The sequence below is a fragment of the Chiloscyllium plagiosum genome, unplaced genomic scaffold (assembly GCF_037043375.1).
Source record: "Chiloscyllium plagiosum isolate Xiang-an unplaced genomic scaffold, Cpla_swu_hap1 HiC_scaffold_6, whole genome shotgun sequence".
NCBI lineage: Eukaryota > Metazoa > Chordata > Chondrichthyes > Orectolobiformes > Hemiscylliidae > Chiloscyllium > Chiloscyllium plagiosum.
This window is the reverse complement of record NW_028270144.1, coordinates 77,622,305-77,641,374: the sequence shown is the minus strand read 5'-3', so window position 1 is coordinate 77,641,374 and position 19,070 is coordinate 77,622,305. Positions and strand designations below refer to the sequence as shown.

At 42.2% G+C, this 19,070-nt stretch overlaps 1 protein-coding gene across 5 annotated transcripts in view; it reads left to right on the top strand.

Moving 5' to 3' along the window:
• Positions 1–19,070, top strand: part of septin10 (septin 10) — a 95,819-nt gene that overhangs the window by 43,055 nt on the left and 33,694 nt on the right. For all 5 annotated transcript variants that reach the window (XM_087988138.1, XM_087988139.1, XM_043691786.2 and 2 more), the window contains 2 exons: positions 1,264–1,459; positions 9,150–9,336. In XM_087988138.1, the coding sequence (XP_087844264.1) occupies positions 1,293–1,459; positions 9,150–9,336 (354 nt within the window). In that variant the 5' untranslated portion in view covers positions 1,264–1,292. The remainder of the gene's footprint in view (positions 1–1,263; positions 1,460–9,149; positions 9,337–19,070) is intronic.

Genomic DNA, 19,070 nt, shown 5'->3' with positions numbered 1-19,070 from the left:
TCAGCTGCTGCCTGACCTGCTGTGCTTTTCCAACACCACACTTTCTACTCTAACCTCCAGCATCTGCAGTCCTCCCCTTCGCCCATTATAGATAATCAAGTCTATTTCTGGCATATCCATGCTATAAAGACTATTTTATGAGTACAACTGAGAAGGCAGGAATGTGGTATTTTGGTGAAGACTAACTCATAGAACTTTGTTTATTTGGAAGCTGCTGTCAGGTGAAAATTGGTGGCTAAATCTTTGAAGTTAAGGATTTTGAAGCACATGGAACTAAAGTTGGTGCCACGTATGCTGAGTGGACTACCATGAAAATCATTGAGTCAAATCACAGAGGAACAGCCTTGAAGTTTGGCTTTAGCAGAGGTTCATGACACCTTCCAAGGCTTAATGTGCTGCATGTGTGTATTTCAATGTAATGTGGTTAACAGTCTCGATAAAATGATGACTTGTACAACAAGTCATATTTAAGGTCAATTGGTCTAACTCCTCTACTATAATCAAAGCGGTCATAATAGCCTTGTCAGAAGAGGTCAGAGTGGCAGCATAGTGGAAACTTTTCTTTGTGAAGAATTTTTTGTTGTTTGAACTGAACAAAGGTGGTCTAAACCAAATAAGCCACTTTGAATTTAAGCTAATCACAGTGATTGATCTATTGCTATTTTACTGATGGGAATGGTTGATAACTTTGACTCAAGCACAATTTCATATCATCAGTGTTTGGCTCATTGAGATTTCACTTATTTTACTTAATTTGCTTGTTAATGCATGCTTAATTTATGACTGTTTTGATGAATGAAGTGAAAAGTTATAAAAAGTAAAATCTTGCCCATTGGATTGCTCTTTGGGGTTATTTGGTAAACTCCGTTCTTTGGATTTGGCGGTGCCTACAGGGATCATAAATTCCAAAAGAAAGTTTTTAGAATATTTTGGAGATTATCTTCAGGGATGTTTTTTGTTTTCTTTTGGCTATTTTAAAACAGTGGTCAGTCTTAGCACTTTGAATTAATTTGGCTGTAGCTTTTTGCCTTATTCTTTTGTTATGTACACTGATTTCAAGTTGTACAAATGTGTCTTGAAACAACTTTTAGTCTAAAATGAATATGGTTTCCTTTTACTTAAGTCCATTTTTGGCCACTAGTGCATTTTTTAATAATATTTAATAACATTTAATAAAAAATAATTTTAACAAATCGGAAAGATTATGTCAAAATGTATACAAGGATATCTGTTTGTTAACTTTTCTTTATTCTGCAATTTCAGGAGAAACTGGCATTGGAAAATCCACCCTTATGGACACCTTGTTTAACACCAATTTTGAGAATACCCAATCAACACATTATGAAAGCAGAGTAAAATTGAAGGCTCAGACCTACGAACTACAAGAGAGTACTGCTCGCTTAAAGCTAACCATTGTAAACTCAGTCGGTTTCGGAGACCAGATTAATAAAGAAGACAGGTAAGTGATTTGTGCAAAATCCTCAAACTTTTGGGAACAATTTGTCAGAGCTAATTTTAATTTTGTAATTTTATTAAATGCTGGAGACTGTACTGCCAGAAATATTGCAAAATCATTTTGGTCCACGGTCACGTAACCATTCCATCCTCATCAGACACCTGTCCTTCATTGCCTAGCTCCATGTGTTTTCACTTGTAGCTGTCCAAAGACAGAGTACTTGTCTTACCAATAGCTTTATTATTTGCTCTCTGGCTCTGGTAACCCTTAAACATAGACTTTTTAGTTTTCTCCTTTCTCCTTTTTCCTCATTTAGTCTCCCCTAGTAATGTCATCTAATGGCACAGGGATAATTTTTGCATGCAGTCAGGCATAACATAACCAACATGGGGTTGGAGAAGTGGAGTTATTTGCCTGAGCTACATTTATGTGGACAAGTCAAAATTTCTTGCAGCTGCACTGCAGAAATCCTAAGGCAAGAAATGTTTACACCAAGTTAATCCAAACAATATGCAAGAACAGTGATTTAGGATCTTCATAGAACGTTGTGATGGTTATTTTCTGCCTTCAACATAGTTGTGTCTCCCTTTGGGTCAGGCTGAACAAGACATTTTTGGCACCCTGCTTGACCCAAAACTGAGCTTCAAACCACATAGGAGAATGTGAGGACTGCAGATGCTGGAGTACCAGAGTTGAAAAATGTGGTGCTGGATAAACACAACAGGCTAGGCAGCATCCACGGAGCAGGAGAATCGATGTTTCGGGCATAAACCTAGGCATTTCCTGAAGAAGGGCTTATGCCCGAAATGTCGATTCTCCTGCTCCTCGGATGCTGCCTGGCCTGCTGTGTTTTTCCAGCACCACATTTTTCAACTCTTCAAACCACATATCCAGGCCATCTAAGTCATTTGTTTCATACTTCATAACATTCTTCATCTCTTTCCCAGCGTTTACAAACTTATCATTTATCACTTAAGTTCAATTCCTTTATTGTCCTGTTTATTGTCTTTCTATCTTCTATTAAATACTGATTTGTCCAAGTATCTGCCACCTATACATTATCCTGCTTACTCGTATTAAACTTAGTTTTTGACTTCAAAGGAATCAACACTTGTGCTCCACATTATATGCCTAATCACATCAGGCTTTGTATTCTCACTCAATTGAAGCATAGAAGTTGATGGTAAATTCTTGCATGGCCTTAGATATACTCTCATCACTTCATGAAATCCCCTGCTTTTTTATTTCTTCACGTACTCCAAACTCATTTTTGTTTAAGCAGTCATCATACTTAACTTGCTCACTGCTGTTGTGGTTCTGTTCGCCAAGCTGGGAATTTGTGTTGCAGACGTTTTGTCCCCTGTCTAGATGACATGCTTGGGAGCCTCCTGTGAAGCACTTCTGTATTGTTTCCTCCGGCATTTATAGTGGTTTGTCTCTGCCACTTCCGGTTGTCAGTTCCAGCTGTCTGCTGCAGTGGCCGGTATATTGAGTCCAGGTCGATGCAGCACACCAGAACTGCAAAAAGAGGAAGAAGAACACCTCTACAATGTATTTGCCAAAAACAGATACCCCCGCAATTTCATCAACAGATGCCTAAGGGAAAGACAATGGAATGAGGACATGCCACAATCCAAAGGACTAGCCACATTACCATACATCAAGAACATTTCTGATCTGACATCCAGACTACTACGACCACTAGGACTCATAACAGCACACAAATCAACAGCCACTCTCAGACAACAACTCACCAGGACAAAGGACCCGATACCCAGCATGAGCAAAACCAATGTAGTGTACAAAATCCCATACAAGGAGTGCACAAAACACTACATAGGACAAACAGGAAGACCGCTAACGATCCGTATCCATGAACACCAACTAGCCACGAAACGACACGGCCAGTTCGACTGGGACAACACTACTATTATAGGACAAGCCAAACAGACAACAACCAGGGAATTCCTAGAGGCATGGCCCTCATCCACAGATTCTATCAAGAAACGCATCGACCTGGACCCAATATACCGGCCACTGCAGCGGATAGCTGGAACTGACAACCGGAAGCAGCAGAGACAAACCATTATAAATGCTCACTGCTATTTGTAATTTCTTTGTTTTGTTATAATGTATCTAGTTGAGGAAAATGACATCAAAAACATCCAATCCCTCTCTTTGATTTCTGGTTCAAGTCACTGTCATCAGCTATCCATTCCTCCTCGCCCTATATCTCCCAGGAGGAACATAAAAAGAGAACAATCAATTAGTTCAGCTTAAGGAATTCCTAACTACCTTTTCAAACACTTTGCATTGCCACTTGTCCTACTTAATGTTTTCAGCTCTGGTACAATCTAATGACATGATATTCATGCTTTTGTAATCTTTTTGTTCAGATTTTCTCTCCTGAGAGCAAGCCCAAGGCATTTTCATAGTATAGTGATCTATACTATGGAATTCTCTTTACACTCAGTTGCATCTTTTCCAGAATCTAATGCTTCTTGTGAAGCTGGGGTTTTAAACAATTCGATTACGAGATGTGGGTGTTGCTGGCTGGGTCAGCATTTGTTGCTCATCCCTAGTTGCCCTTGAAGATGTTAAAATTGGAATCAGTACTTCATATGTGTTCCTGAGACCTGATATCTTATTTTAATGAATTGGCTCGGCATTGGGATCTTATTTGCTTCAATTCCAACACATGGTTCTCTACTTCTACATCTTTCCCCATTTCACTCACTTGTACTTGCAATGATTCAAAATTTCTCCTTTGACCTATAGCTATGTAATGGTACTTTTTTTTTGTACATTTGAAACATATTTTGCAACTCTTGAACCCGCCCTCCTCAACATGACCAAAATCAGTTACACTAATTTTGCTTTTTCAGATGATTGACTTTTTTCCTCACAATTTACTGACCTTGCAAATGTAATTATTGTGCTGTCTGTATCCATCTCAATGGTGACAATCAACACAAACATGAGGGGCCCTGAGGGTTCACTGCTTATCAACTTAAAAAAAAAGTTATTTTCTTTTCTATTTGCCTTAATTGCTTTCCGTCTCTGATCACTGACAATTTGCCAGAGAAGACTGTGGAAGGAACCATCAGAAGCCTTAAATATTTCAATACTGCAATCTCACTTTCTGCAATCTCTTTGCAGAACTGAAGTCTCTCATCCTCCAGTAGGAGCCTTGTACTGCATTCGTGTTTGCTCTGCATTTGTCTCCTCTCTTCCTTAGAAATCCTTCCAAAGATGTAGTGTACAGAATTCTACGTACCAGTGTTCCAGCTGAAGCTGTTAATTAAACTATGCACATTTGTGAGCTTTCTCAAACACTGTCAGCTAGCCTTCTCCCCTTCAAGGGTTTATTTAGGTATAGAGTCATAGAATTATAGAGATATACAACAAGGAAATGGACCCTTCAGTCCACCGTGTCCATGCCGACCAGATATCCTAACCTAATCTAGTCCCATTTGCCAGCATGTGGCCCATATCCCGCTAAACCCTTCCTATTCATATACCAATCCATTTTAAATGCTGTAATTATATCAGCCTCCTTTGATAGCTCATTCTATATACACACACCCTCTGCGTGAAAAAGTTGCCCCTTAGGTCCCTTTTTATATCCTATCCCTCTCACCCTAAACCTATGCCGTTTAATTCTGGACTCTCCCACCCCAGGGAAAAGACCTTGTCTATTTACCCTATCTATGCCCCTCCATAAGTTTATAAACCTCTATAAGCTCACCCCTTAGCCTCCAACCCTCCAGGGAAAACAACCCAGCCTATTCGACCTCTTCCTATAGCTCAAATCCTCCAACCCTGACAAATCCTTAAATCTTTTCTGAACCCTTTCGAGTTTCACAACATCTTTCTGATAGGAAGGCGGCCAAAATTGCACGCAGTATTCCAAAAGTGGCCTAACTAATGTCCTGTACATCCGCAACAAAACTTCCCAACTCCAATACTCAATGAAGGAAAGCATACCAAATGCCGCCTTCATTATCCTATCTACCTGCGAGTCTACTTTCAAGAAACTGCATTCCAAGGTCTCTTTGTTCAGCAACATTCCCCAGGACCTTACCATTAAGTCCTGCCCTGATTTGTTTTTCGAAAATGCAGCATCTCTCGTTTATGTAAATTAAACTCCATCTGCCACTCCTCAGCCCATTGGCCCATCTGATCAAGATCCCATTGTACTCTGAGGTAACTACTTCGCTGTCCACTAGACCTTCAATTTTGGTGTCATCTGCAAACTTACTAGCTATACCTCCTATGTTCACATCCAAATCATTTATATGCATGACAAAAAAAACAGTGGACCCAGCACCAATCCTCGTAGCACACCATTTGGTCACAGGCCTCCAGTCTGAAAAGCAACCCTCCACCACCACCCTCTGTCTTCTACCTTTGAGCCAGTTCTGTATCCAAGTGGCTAGTTTTCCCTGTATTCCTTGAGATCTAACCTTGCTAACCAGTCTACCATGAGGAGCCTTGTCGAATACCTTACTGAAGTCAATATAGATCATGTCTACCACTCTGCCCTCAACAATCTTCTTTGTTACTACTTCTTCAAAAAACTCAATCAAGCTCGTGAGACGTGATTTTCCACGCACAAAGCCATGATGATTATCCCTAATCAGTTCTTGCCTTTCCAAATGCATGTAAATTCTGTTCAACAAGTTGCCCACCACTGATGTCATGCTCACCGGTCTATCGTTTCCTGGCTTGCCCTTACCACTTTTCTTAAACAGTGGCACCACGTTAGCCAACCTCCAGTCTTTCAGCGCCTTACCTGTGACTATTGATAATACAAATATCTCAGCAATATCTTTGGGTCTTGTGCAATGCCCCCTTTCCCCAAGCCAACTTTATATTTGGCTGTGACTTCCGTGGAGAACAATAACTTTAAAAAAGAAATTCAAACTCAGCTACTTGCTGAAAGAATTATGCAAGTTTGTTCTTTCTCACATGCTCTTGCACTCTCCCCATTGCCGGTCAACCCTAACAAAACAATCTTTACAATATATCCATATGAAAATGTGGCATACCTGGAATGTTCCACATAGAAATTTAAACTACTTATCTCCCATTGTTAATCTACCTTTTGGCTTTAAACGTATATGGATACTTTCAGACCTTTTCTTTGTGTAATAGTTGCTTTCCATTTTTTATTTTCTGATCTGGGAAAATTAAATGAGTAAATTATATCTCTAACAGGGATCACTGCAGTTTTATCAGTTTCACTGGCTCCATAATTAAGAAGACAATGTACTATTTGTTTCCTATTTCCAACTCTGTCCTTACTAAAAGAACATATACCACACTTGAGATTGAATTCAGTTTGGGTCTGTTTACCACCTTCTGATACGAGATACTTCCATTAATTACACCTAAAATAGAATTCAGTCCCTGTACAACAAAGCATGCAAATCATAAAATTAGACATTTTTGCAGTCGTTCTCTCGGTTTTCATATTTGTATCATCATCCAACTTTGAATTAGTCATCCAATACCCATGTGTAGGTCATTTTGTATATAAAGAGAAAAGCAACACCCCCTCCCCTACCAAAAGGAAACCTTATCTTGTTCATTCCAATCCAAAATCAAATCAATTCTCCACAGCTTTCTGCCTCGTCATGGGCATGGATAAGGTGAATAGCCTATATCTTTTTCCAAGTGTAGAGGAGTCCCAAGCTAGAGATTTACAGCTGTAAGGTGAGAGGGGAAAGATTTAAAAGGGACCTGAGATGCAATTTTTCAGAGAGTGATGTGTGTATGGAATGAGTTGCCAGAGGAAATCATAAACATGGGTAAAATTACAACATTTACAAGATGTTTGGATAGGTGCATGAGTAGGAAAAGTTTAGGCGTATATGAGCCCAACACAGACACATGGGACTAGTTCAGTTTAGGAAATCCGGTCAGCCTGGACGAGTTGAACTGATGAATCTGTTTCCATGCTGTATGACTCTCGGTCATTAACGTCCTCATGTACAGGTACGCCATCTATTACATAACCTATATCAATGCTTTCTGCTACTTCAGATAACTCTGATTAGTCAGACAGTGATTAGATTAGATTCCCTACAGTATGGAAACAGGACATACGACCCAACAAGTCCACACTGACCCTCCGAAGAGTAACCCACCCAGACCCATTCCCCTATCCTATATTTACCCCTGACTAGCACTATGGGCAATTTATCATAGCCAATTCACCTGCACATCTTTGGATTGTGGGAGGAAACCAGAGCGCCCGGAGGAAACCCACACAGACACAAGGAGAATGTGCAAACTCCACATAGACAGTCGCCCGAGGCAGGAATCGAACCCGGGTCCCTGGTGCTCTGAGGAGGCAGTGCTAACCACTGAGCCACCGTGCTGTCCCACGGTAGTTGCCTTGAATAAATTTTTACTGGCTGCCTTTTATTCGTCTTTTCAGTAAGTAAGGCCAGCATTTGTTGCTCACCCCTAAATGTCCTAGAAAATGGAGCTGTTTAACATCTTGAACTGCTGTAATTCATCTCTTTAAGTAAGCCGAAAGTGCTGTTAAGGAGGATTTCTAAGATTTTGACTTAGTGGTAGAAAGAGAATGACAGCATAGTTCTGAGTCAGGATAGGTAGCATGTAGGATATTTTGCGGTGGTACTATTCCTGTATACCTACAGTTCTGCTATTCTAGAGGTAGAGGGCAGGGATTTTTTTTTTACTCCTGCTTTCCAAGATAAGAATTAATTTTGGTCTCAACAATGGTCTGTTGTAGTTTGCCCACCATTTAATATTTGACAGCTATCAGGTTGATCCTTGTGCCGCTGTTTTTATTGGTGTTGTAACACTTAGAAGCATCCAGTCTTCTGGACTCACCCTATATTGGTGGAGGATAAAGAGATTGTAGGCAGAGTTTCTCCTATATCCACAATAATCTAGGATGCATCCAATCAAGACTAGCTGATATTTATCACAATATTTGTTGTTGCACCTTTAGAAGGTGTACAGGAGGTTCTTCTTTTCTAATCATTGCATTATATCTGCTTTGTTGAATGATGGAGATTCCAGTTCCACACTCTATATGTGCCTTTAAAAAAGCATGTTTAAAAACTTGTTATTGAAAATTGCACAGTTGCCTGTTTCATTCTGATCCTAGACTCAAAGGTCAATACTTGTCCAACTTCCAAAAAAAATCTCTTCTAGCAATGTTTTCCTTTCCTTTGCCTGTCATCTGCCTTCACTCAGTCCTTTCTGCCTCCTAGAATGCTAAGTCAGAACGAAAGAGCTTTCATCTTAGGTGCCCTCTTAAATGATTTTTAGTAGTGTATTTCCTGTGCAATTGTTTTTGCTGGAATCCTTGAATTAAAGTTAAGTTTCAACCACAAGTGAAAATACAACTGATTATCTGGCATTTAACTCTTTATGTTCTCAGTTTAAAAGAGTCAAATTTTGTCCTGATTAAATGTTTGAAGTTGTGGAAAACAGGACACCTTGGGTAACCACTGTCAATACTGAGCAGTTAGCTATACTACTAATGGTGTACTAAGTTTAAATACTAGTGTTCAAATGACAATATTTTATTGCTTGTGCAATTTGGATTAGGTGGCACAATCAGCAAGCAATAGCAATAAACCATTTATAACCTGATTTTCATTGTTGTTAAGTGTCCTGTCTTTCACTTGTTTGTTTTGGGTTTTCATAGTTATAAACCTATCATTGACTACATTGATGCACAGTTTGAGGCCTATCTGCAAGAAGAATTGAAGATTAAACGTTCATTGCACAATTATCATGATTCCCGTATCCATGTTTGTCTGTACTTCATTTCTCCCACCGGCCATTCTCTTAAGTCACTAGATTTAGTGACAATGAAAAAGCTGGATAGCAAGGTAGGTCAAATTTAGTTTTAGAATGAAGTTCTGAGAGGGTGAAATTCTTGTTGATCATCATTTGAAAGTGATGTTACTCATTTATTTTTACATTTGCACTTTCTATTTTTAATATAAAAGATTGGAAAATTGATTACACAACCCAACTGTTCCAGGTGTTAACAGGTAGCATCTGAGTCAGAAGTTTGTGGGTTTAAGTTCCTACTTGTACTTCTGCAGTGTGGTTCTAATGTGCTATATCTGATGTGCAGTTTTTGAATGATGCATTGAATTGTGGGTTTTTTTCTGAAGTATCAGGTGTGCATAAAATGTTCTATTTTGTAGATGAGCAGTGGATTTATTGTCAGCATCCTGGATAATATCTATCCCCCAATTATCACTTTTAAAAAAAAAAGTTAATTGTTGCATTGTTTGTGTACTGACCTCAATTGTCATTCTTGCAAAACGATTTCATTTATTGATTACTCTTACTTTTTGTAAAATACTTCCAGATGCTTTTGCAGAATTTTTGTTTCTCAACCTCAACACCTTGTTTTTTTTTAGACTTTTTTTTAGATTACTTAGTGTGGAAACAGGCCCTTCGGCCCAACAAGTCCACACTGACTCGCCGAAGCGCAACCCACCCAGACCCATTCCCCTCCATTTACCCCTTCACCCAACACTACGGGAATTTAATTTGGCCAATTCACCTAACCTGCACATTTTTGGACTATGGGAGGAAACCGGACCAACCCCACGCAGGCACTGGGAGAATGTGCAAACTCCACACACAGTCGCCTGAGGTGGGAATTGAACCCGGGTCTCTGGCCCTGTGAGGCAGCAGTGCTAACCACTGTGCCACCATGCCGCATTATTTTCAGAAAGTTACTGTGTTAACATATCTTGTCTGCTTTCTGTGTTTCTCTTATTTTAGCTTATCAAATCATCTTCTCTAACTTTTGGTATTGACTATTTGATAAGTCCTTTGTACAAAATATTAGTGCAATGTACTCTAATAACTTGTCATTTTATGAATGGTATATTTATAAGGCAAAATTGTTGCATAGCGATTTTATTTTATTCATCATTTCCCAGAAGTCGCATAAGGTTTAAATGTGTTAGTAGCTAACAGCTCCATTCTATTTGAAAACCTAATTGATAAGAAAGCCACCTACAAATTTAACTTTACATATATAGTAATGAGTTTTATTTGTAATAGCCATTTCATTGTTGTATCTAAGTAATTGTGTAGTGCCTAAAACTTTGCTTTTAAGTTGGATCCTTGTTAACAGATGAAAAACTGGAGGTAGTTGAGAATGACTGCCCTTGGCATCAGCATTTGACTCATTGTGGGGTCTTGGATAGTGAAGCAGGTGGGGGGAAAGTAAACTGGCAGGTGTTAAACCTTCTGCGATAGCAGGAGACAGTAGAGTGGGGTTATGAGGACATGTGAGGAGTGAAGGAGGAGTGGACCAGGATGTCCTGGAAGGAATAGTTTCTGCGGAAGACTGACAAGGGTGAGAAGGGGAATGGGTGTCTGCTGATTGGGAGGTCGTGTTGCAGCTGTACAGGACATTGGTTAGGCCACTGTTGGAATATTGCGTGTAATTCTGGTCTCCTTCCTATCGGAAAGATGTTGTGAAACTTGAAAGGGTTCAGAAAAGATTTACAAGGATGTTGCCAGCGTTGGAGGCTTTGAGCTATAGGGAGAGGCTGAACAGGCTGGGGCTGTTTTCCCCGGAGCATCAGAGGCTGAGGGGTGACCTTATAGAGGTTTACAAAATTATGAGGGACATGGATAGGGTAAATAGGCAAAGTCTTTTCCCTAGGGTTTGGGGAGTCCAGAACTAGAGGGCATAGGTTTTAGGGTGAGAGGGGAAAGATATAAAAGGGACTTATGGGGCAACCTTTTCACACAGAGGATGATACATGTATGGAATGAGCTGCCAGAGGAAGTGGAGACTGGTACAATTGCAACATTTTAAGATGCATTTGGATGGGCATATGATTAGGAAGGGTTTGGAGGGAAATGGGCCGGGTGCTGGCAGGTGGGACGAGATTGGGTTGGGATATCTGGTAGACTGGTTGGACCGAAGGGTCTGTTTCCATGCTGTACAACTCTATATGATTCTATGGTGACATCTTGCTGGAGGTGGCAGAACTGGCAGCTGTGGATGTGGGTGCTGGTGGGATGGTAAGTGAGGACAAGGGTAACCCGATTCCTGTGTGGGAGGGAAGAGAGGAGTACAGGTCGAAGTGCAGTTGGGTCAGAGCTGGCTGTGGGCTCTGTCAAATGCGGTGCTGGGAAATCCTTGGTTGAGGAAGAAGAAGGCTCCCTATCTCATACAGAATTGCAAAAGTTTGTCTATTTAACTTCCAATTTCCACCTCGCTTTCACCTTCACCTGGTCCATATCTGATTCCTCCTTTCCTCTTCATCGATATTTCTGTTTCCATTTCTGGGGATAGGCTGGCCACCAATATCCAATACAAACCTGGCAAAAGTGAGGACTGCAGATGCTGGAGATCAGAGTTCAGATTAGAGTGGTGCTGGAAAAGCACAGCAGGTCAGGCAGCATCCGAGGAACAGGAAAATCGATGTTTCGGGCAGGAGCCTTTCACCAGGAATCCAATACAATACAAACTCACCAACTCACAGTTACCTTGATAATACATCCTCACATTGTGCTTCCTGTAGAAACTCTATTTTATTCTCTCAGTTCCTCCATCTCTATCACATCTGTTCTGATTATGCCAACTTCGACAAGGGGCACTTAAAATGTCCACCTATTTCCTTAACTGAGGATTCCTCTGCATCATACTTAATAAGACCCTAAGCTGTGATGACCCGTCTCCTGGACTTAACCCTCACCCCCTCTCTTCCCGTCCACAACAGCTATAGGGTTCCCTCTTATCCTCACCAACCATCCAATCAGTATCTACATCCATAGGATCATTAGCTGCCATTAACCACCTCCATTGGGATGCCACCACTAGACACGCATATCCCTTTCCTCCCATGTCAGACTTCCTGAGGGATAATTCCCTCCGGATGCCCTGGTTCACTCTTTCATTCCCAACATGTCCCCACAATCCCACTGCACCATCCCCTGTTCATTTACTTGCTCCCTCCTTACCACCAAAGGCCCCAAACAAATCTTCAAGGTGTAGCAGCAATCAAATAGAGTCATAGAGATGTACAGCATGGAAACAGACCGTTCGGTCCAACCCATCTATGCCGACGAGATATCCCAACCCAATCTAGTCCCACCTGCCAGCACCCGGCCCATATCCCTTCAAATCCTTCCCATTCATAAACCCATCCAAATGCCTCTTAAACGTTGCAATTGTACCACATCCTCTGGCAGCTCATTCCATACGCGTACCACCCTCTGCGTGAAAAAGTTGCCCCTTGGGTCTCTTTTATATCTTTCCCCTCTCACCATAAACCTATGCCCTCTAGTTCTGGACTCCCTGACCCCAGGAAAAAGACTTTGTCTATTTATCCTATTCATGCCCCTCATAATTTTGTAAACCTCTATAAGGTCACCCCTCAGCCTCCGATGCTCCAGGGAAAACAGCCCCAGCTTGTTCAGCCTCCCCCTGTAGCTCAGATCTTCTAACCCTGGCAACATCCTTGTAAATCTTTTCTGAAATCTTTCAAGTTTCACAACATCTTTCTGATAGGAAGGAGACCAGAATTGCATGCCATATTCCAATAGTGGCCTAACCAATGTCCTGTACAGCCGCAACATGACCTCCCAACTCCTGTACTCAATACTCTGACCAATAAAGGAAAGCATACCAAATGCCTTCTTCACTATCCTATCTACCTGCGACTCGACTTTCAAGGAGCTATGAACCTGCACTCCAAGGTCTCATTGTTCAGCAGTACTCCCTAGGACATTACCATTACATGTATAAGTCCTGCTAAGATTTGCTTTCCCAAAATGCAGCACCTCGCATTTATCTGAAATAAACTCCATCTACCACTTCTCAGCCCATTGGCCCATCTGGTCCAGATCCTGTTGTAATCTGAGGTAACCTCCTTCGCAGTTCACTACACCTCCAATTTTGGTGTCATCTGCAAACTTACTAACTGTACCTCTTATGCTCGCATCCAAATCATTTATGTAAATGACAAAAAGTAGAGGGCCCAGCACTGATCCTTGTGGCATTCCACTGGTCACAGGCCTCCAGTCTGAAAAACAATCCTCCACCACCATCCTCTGTCTTCTACCTTTGAGCCAGTTCTGTATCCAAATGGCTAGTTCTCCCTGTATTCCAGGGAGTCTGCTGAATTAGCTGTTCACAATATGGTGCCCTATCTATTGGGAAAATAAAATGCTGACTGAGTGACCACATAGCAGAATACCTACATTATGCCTGCAAAAAAAAACCCTGAGCTTCCAGTTACCTGCCACTTCAACATGCCACCATGTTTCCTGGTGAACATCTATTTCAGGCTTGCTAATTGCTCCAGTGAAGCTCAGTGCAAAGACAAAAGCTGTTGGACAGACAAAGGAGTGGGTAAAGATCAGTCTGGGGGAATGAACTGGGACTATTAATAGGGACTATTAGTAGCTGATAATGGGTTGTGCGGTAGCAGCCCATGGGATGACAAGGCCTGGCGTATGGGAGTTGGGTTAAGGACATGGGAGAAGGTGCCTCAAGTATCTCAGTCATGAGTCCAGAAGGCTGCAGAGTTCCCAAGCAGAAAATGAGGTGCTGTTCCTTTAGTTTGCACTGAGCTTCACTGGAGCAATTAGCAATGTGGACTACGGTCGTTAAAGAAGGCAACTTTCCATGATTGGGGATGAGCAGGGCTCAAATGCTAGCCTAACTGACACCTATAACACATGAACAAAAAGAAAAAAAGTACTTCTGTGCTGCATTAACTACAATTTTTCAGAAAATGTTTAAAAATCTATTACTCTTCAAGTAATTTCTTCAAAACAAAATTAAAACTTTAACTCTCATTTTGATTTAACATTCTCGCCAATAGTGCCCTTTGTAGCATCTGACCCAGATTTGTAGTGTCACTCGATCATAAAAGCGATCTAAGTTTTGGGACTTTATTTTGGGATTATTTTATTTTCAAACTGGCCCATTTATATTTGTAAGATAATGTTTAATAATAGAATCCCCTCGTGTCTTGATCTGGATTTTTGTACCATTTGCGCGTGCACTGAAATCTTCAAAGGTATACCAAGCAAACACTTGTTGAAATAATGTTTGAGTTGAATCATTTTAAACTGCTCCATTTCAGTAGGTGAACATACTGAGCAATAATTAAGATCTATAAATTAATTTGATAACTGACTTTGTGAAATATCGTGGATTATCATACTTGACATTAACAGTGACTTCCTAATTTTTCTTGCATTTTATATTTAGTTTAATGTTTTAATGGGGTTTGGTGTTTTGTAGGTGGTTGTTAAAGCTTCCAGGTCTGTGTTAACTCCCTTGGAATACATAAACGCTGCCAGGGCCTTGAGCCATTGACACTCCAAGCAATTAGGTTTGAAGTGTTTATCGATTACCAAAACAACCTAACTACTAGTTGTTATCAGAGATATGTTAGCATCTCAACTGCTAAAAGTTGCACAAATATCCCCATGCTGAATGCTGGGGTAGACACAATCAGTGCAGCAAGTTGAAGTGCTATGTGGGAGGCTCATCTCGGTTTCCACCAGAGATTTCCACCATCAATGCTGTCTTCAGTGAATTTGGTTCACTCTGATATTGAGAAATGGCTGTAGGCATTAGCAAAGATAACATGCCAACAGTAGTAAAAATGGCCTAGATAACATGCCAACAGTAGTAAAGATGAGTACTCCAGACCTTGCTACATCCTTAGCCAAGTTGTTTTATTATAACTGACATTTATCCCAAATGCAGGCAATTTCTACAATATCTCCTATACATCAAGAAGCAGATATTGCCAGCCTGACAAATCATTTATCCCATCAATCTACCCATGATCATAAGGAAGGTAATGGAAGAAGTCATCAGCAATGCTCATGGATGGCACTTACTCAACAATGACCTGGTCACTGACATTGATTTGGGTTCCATCACGTCCACTGAGCTCCTGACCTTGTTACAACCTTGGTTCAAAGATGTACAATAAGCTGAATTTGAAAGAAAGTTGCACTTCACATTGGGAAGCCCTAGCTAAATGTGTCAACAGTAATTGGGGGAAGGGAAATATACTTTCCACCGGTTGGAGCATTACCTAACACAGGAAGATGGCATGGATTCCAGAGGTGAATCATTACTGCAGGAATTTCTCACGGTAGTGTCTTAAGGGTCCAATCATCCTCCACTGCTTCCCTCCTGCATAAGGTCAGAGTGGGAGTGCTCACTGTGCAATGCTCAGTACCACTCAACTCCTCAGATACTGAGACAGTCCATGGAAAAATGACTTGAAAAACATGCAAATTTATACCAAGAAGTGGGGAGTAACATTTGTACCACATAGGCCAGTCTATGATCATCTTCAACAAGAGGTAATTCAACCAATGTCATTCAGTAGCATTATCACTGAATCTCTGTTCTTTCTTTGAAACTGAAGGAGAACTGGATCAGCCCCACACATATACTACAAGAGCAGGTTGAGGGCTGGGAATTCTGTAGTGAGTAATTTACCTGCCTGACACCTCAAAGCTGTCCATTTGCCAAGGTAGTACAGGTCAGAAGTTTGGTGGAATACTGTTCACTTGCCTGGGTGAATGCAGCTCCAGCAACATTTGAAGGTTGATACCAGTCAAGGCAAAACAGTTGACTTGATTGGTATCCTAGCCACTATCTTCAACATTCACATATTTCTCCACCAATGTGTGTGACAGCCCTCTATAACTCTGGAGTAGAGTGGTGCTAGAAAAGTACAGCAATTCAGGCAGCATCCAAGGAGCAGGAAAATCGACGTTTCGGGCAAAAGCCCTTCATCAGGAATACAGACAGAGTGCCTAAAGGGTGGCGAGATAAATGAGAGGAGGGTGGGGATGGGGAGAAAGTAGCATAGAGTACAATGGGTGAGTGGGGGTGGGGATGAAGATGATAGGTCAGGGAGGAGGGTAGGGGAAGGTAGCAAAGAGTACAGTGGGTGGATGGGGGTGGGATGAAGGTGATAGGTCAGAGAGGAGGGTGGAGTGGATAGGTGGAAAAGAAGATAGGCAGGTACAACAAGTCATGGGGGCAGTGCTGATCTGGAAGTTTGGAACTGGGGTTAGGTGGGGGAAGGGGAAATGAGGAAACTGGTGAACTCCACATTGATGCCCTGGGGTTGAAGTGTTCCGAGGCGGATGATGAGGCGTTCTTCCTCCAGGCGTCGGGTGGTGAGGGAGCGGCGGTGAAGGAGGCCCAGGGCCTCCATGTCCTCGGCTGAGTGGGAGGGGGAGTTGAAAGGTTTGGCCACAGGGCGGTGTGGTTGATTGGTGCAGGTGTCCCTGAGATGTTCCCTAAAGCGCTCTGCTAGGAGACATCCAGTCTCCCCAATGTAGAGGAGACCGCATTGGGAGCAACAGATACAATAAATGATATTGGTGGATGTGCAGGTAAAACTTTGATGGATGTGGAATGCTCCTTTAGGGCCTTGGATGGAAGTGAGGGAGGAGGTATGGGCCCAGGTTTTGCAATTCCTGCGGTGACAGGGGAAGGTGCCAGGACAGGAGGGTGGGTTGTTGGGGGGGGCGTGGACCTGATCAGGTAGACACGGAGGGAACGGTCTTTGCGGAAGGCGGAAAGGGGTGGGGACCGAAATATATCCCTGGTGGTAGGGTCCGTTTGGAGGTGGCAGAAATGTCGGCAGATGATTTGGTTTATGCAAAGGCTGGTAGGGTGGAAGGTGAGCACTTGTTACGGTTGGAGGGGTGGGGTCTGATGGCTGAGCTGTGGGATGTGGATGAGATGCGTTGGAGGCCATCTTTAACCACATGGAAAGGGAAATTGCGGTGTCTAAAGAAGGAGGCCATCTGGTGTGTTCTGTGGTGGAACTGGTCCTCCTGGGAGCAGATATGGCGGAGGCGGAGGAATTGAGAATACGGGATGGCATTTTTGCAAGAGGTAGGATGGGAAGAGGTGTAATCCAGGTAGCTGTGGGAGTCGGTGGGTTTGTAAAAAAAAAAAGTCGGTGACAAGTCAGTCGTCATTAATGGAGATAGGTCCACGAAGGGGAGGGAGGTGTCAGAGATGGTCCAGGTAAATTTCAGGTCAGGGTGGAATGTGTTGAAGTAGATGAATTGCTCAACTTCCTCGCGGGAGCACGAGGTGGCGCCAATGCAGTCATCAATGTAGCGGAGGAAGAGGTGGGGAGTGGTGCCGCTGTAACTATGGAAGATGGACTGTTCTACATAGCCAACAAAGAGACAGACATAGCTGGGGCCCATACGGTCTTTAGTCTGGAGGAAGTGGGAGGATTCGAAGGAGAAATTGTTAAGGGTGAGGACCAGTTCGGCCAAACGAATGAGAGTGTCAGTGGAAGGATACAGTTGGGGAGTCAGGAGAGGAAGAAATGGAGGGCTTGGAGGCCCTGGTCATGGCGGATGGAGGTGTAGAGGGATTGGATATCCATGGTGAAGATGAGGCGTTGGGGGCCGGGGAAACAGAAGTCTTGGAGGAGGTGGAGGGCATGGGTGATGCCTCGAACGTATGTGGGGAGTGTTTGGATTAGGATGGAATAGGACAGTGTCAAGGTAGGTAGAGATGAGTTCAGTGGGGCAGGAGCATGCTGAGACGATGGGTCGGCCAGGGTGGTCGCCAAGGCTTCTGAGTACCTTCCAAACCTGTGATCTCTGCCACTTGGAATGACAAAGACAATGGATGCATCACCACTTGCAAGTTCCCATCCAAGTAATGGTTCAAGAAAGCAGCTCACCACCACTTTGTGAGAGCAATTAGGAAAGGGTAATGAAGTGTTACCTAGCCAGTGATGCACACACTCCATGCATGAGTGAAGAAAAATAAGTTCCTCATAAAGTATTGAAGTCGCACTCCCCTGAACCACCCTCACCATCACATGCTTTGCCGTAAAAGGCTAAAGATTTCCCAAATATGACCATTCCATCAAACTAATTAACAAAGGCTAATGTTATCTGAGGTGTCATGAGAACAGTTGCTGTAATGGGATAATTTTTATCCTACCTCTGAGTTTGAGTTCATATGCATATTATGCATAATTTTAATCTTTGAATTAGTTTTCAGGATTACATTAATGTGTTACAAGAAAAGCAAATTTGTCGTCCTGCTAAGAGTTATTTAGTATTTAATTTTGTATAACTTCCATTTCCTATTATGCCTTGTGGAAGAAATGCTCCCAGATTTCACTAACTGATCTGACTCTAAAGATTATGTCCACTTTCTCTAGATATTGTTCCTGAAAGGAAGCAGTTTTTTTTCTGTAGGTGTTTTATTGGGTTTGATTCCCTACTGTGTGGAAACAGGCTCTTCGGCGCAACAAGTCCACGCCGACCCTCTGAAGAGTAAGCCACCCTACTCTGACTAATACACCTAACACTATGGTGGTTTTTTTCCCCTTCATTCTTTTTCCATCAGTACCCACAGCCCACCTCACCTCTCTCCTCTTCCCCCACCATTGTCATGTGATGTCTCGTACATACCTGGTTTTGGACTTCATGATTTACAATCTGGTGTTTGCTTTTAGTTCCAGTCCTGGCCACTGGAGTTGCTGGAACTACAGTGATTGCAATCAATCACATTGGTGAGCAGCTCTCGGAGGCGTGATTTGAGTGGAAG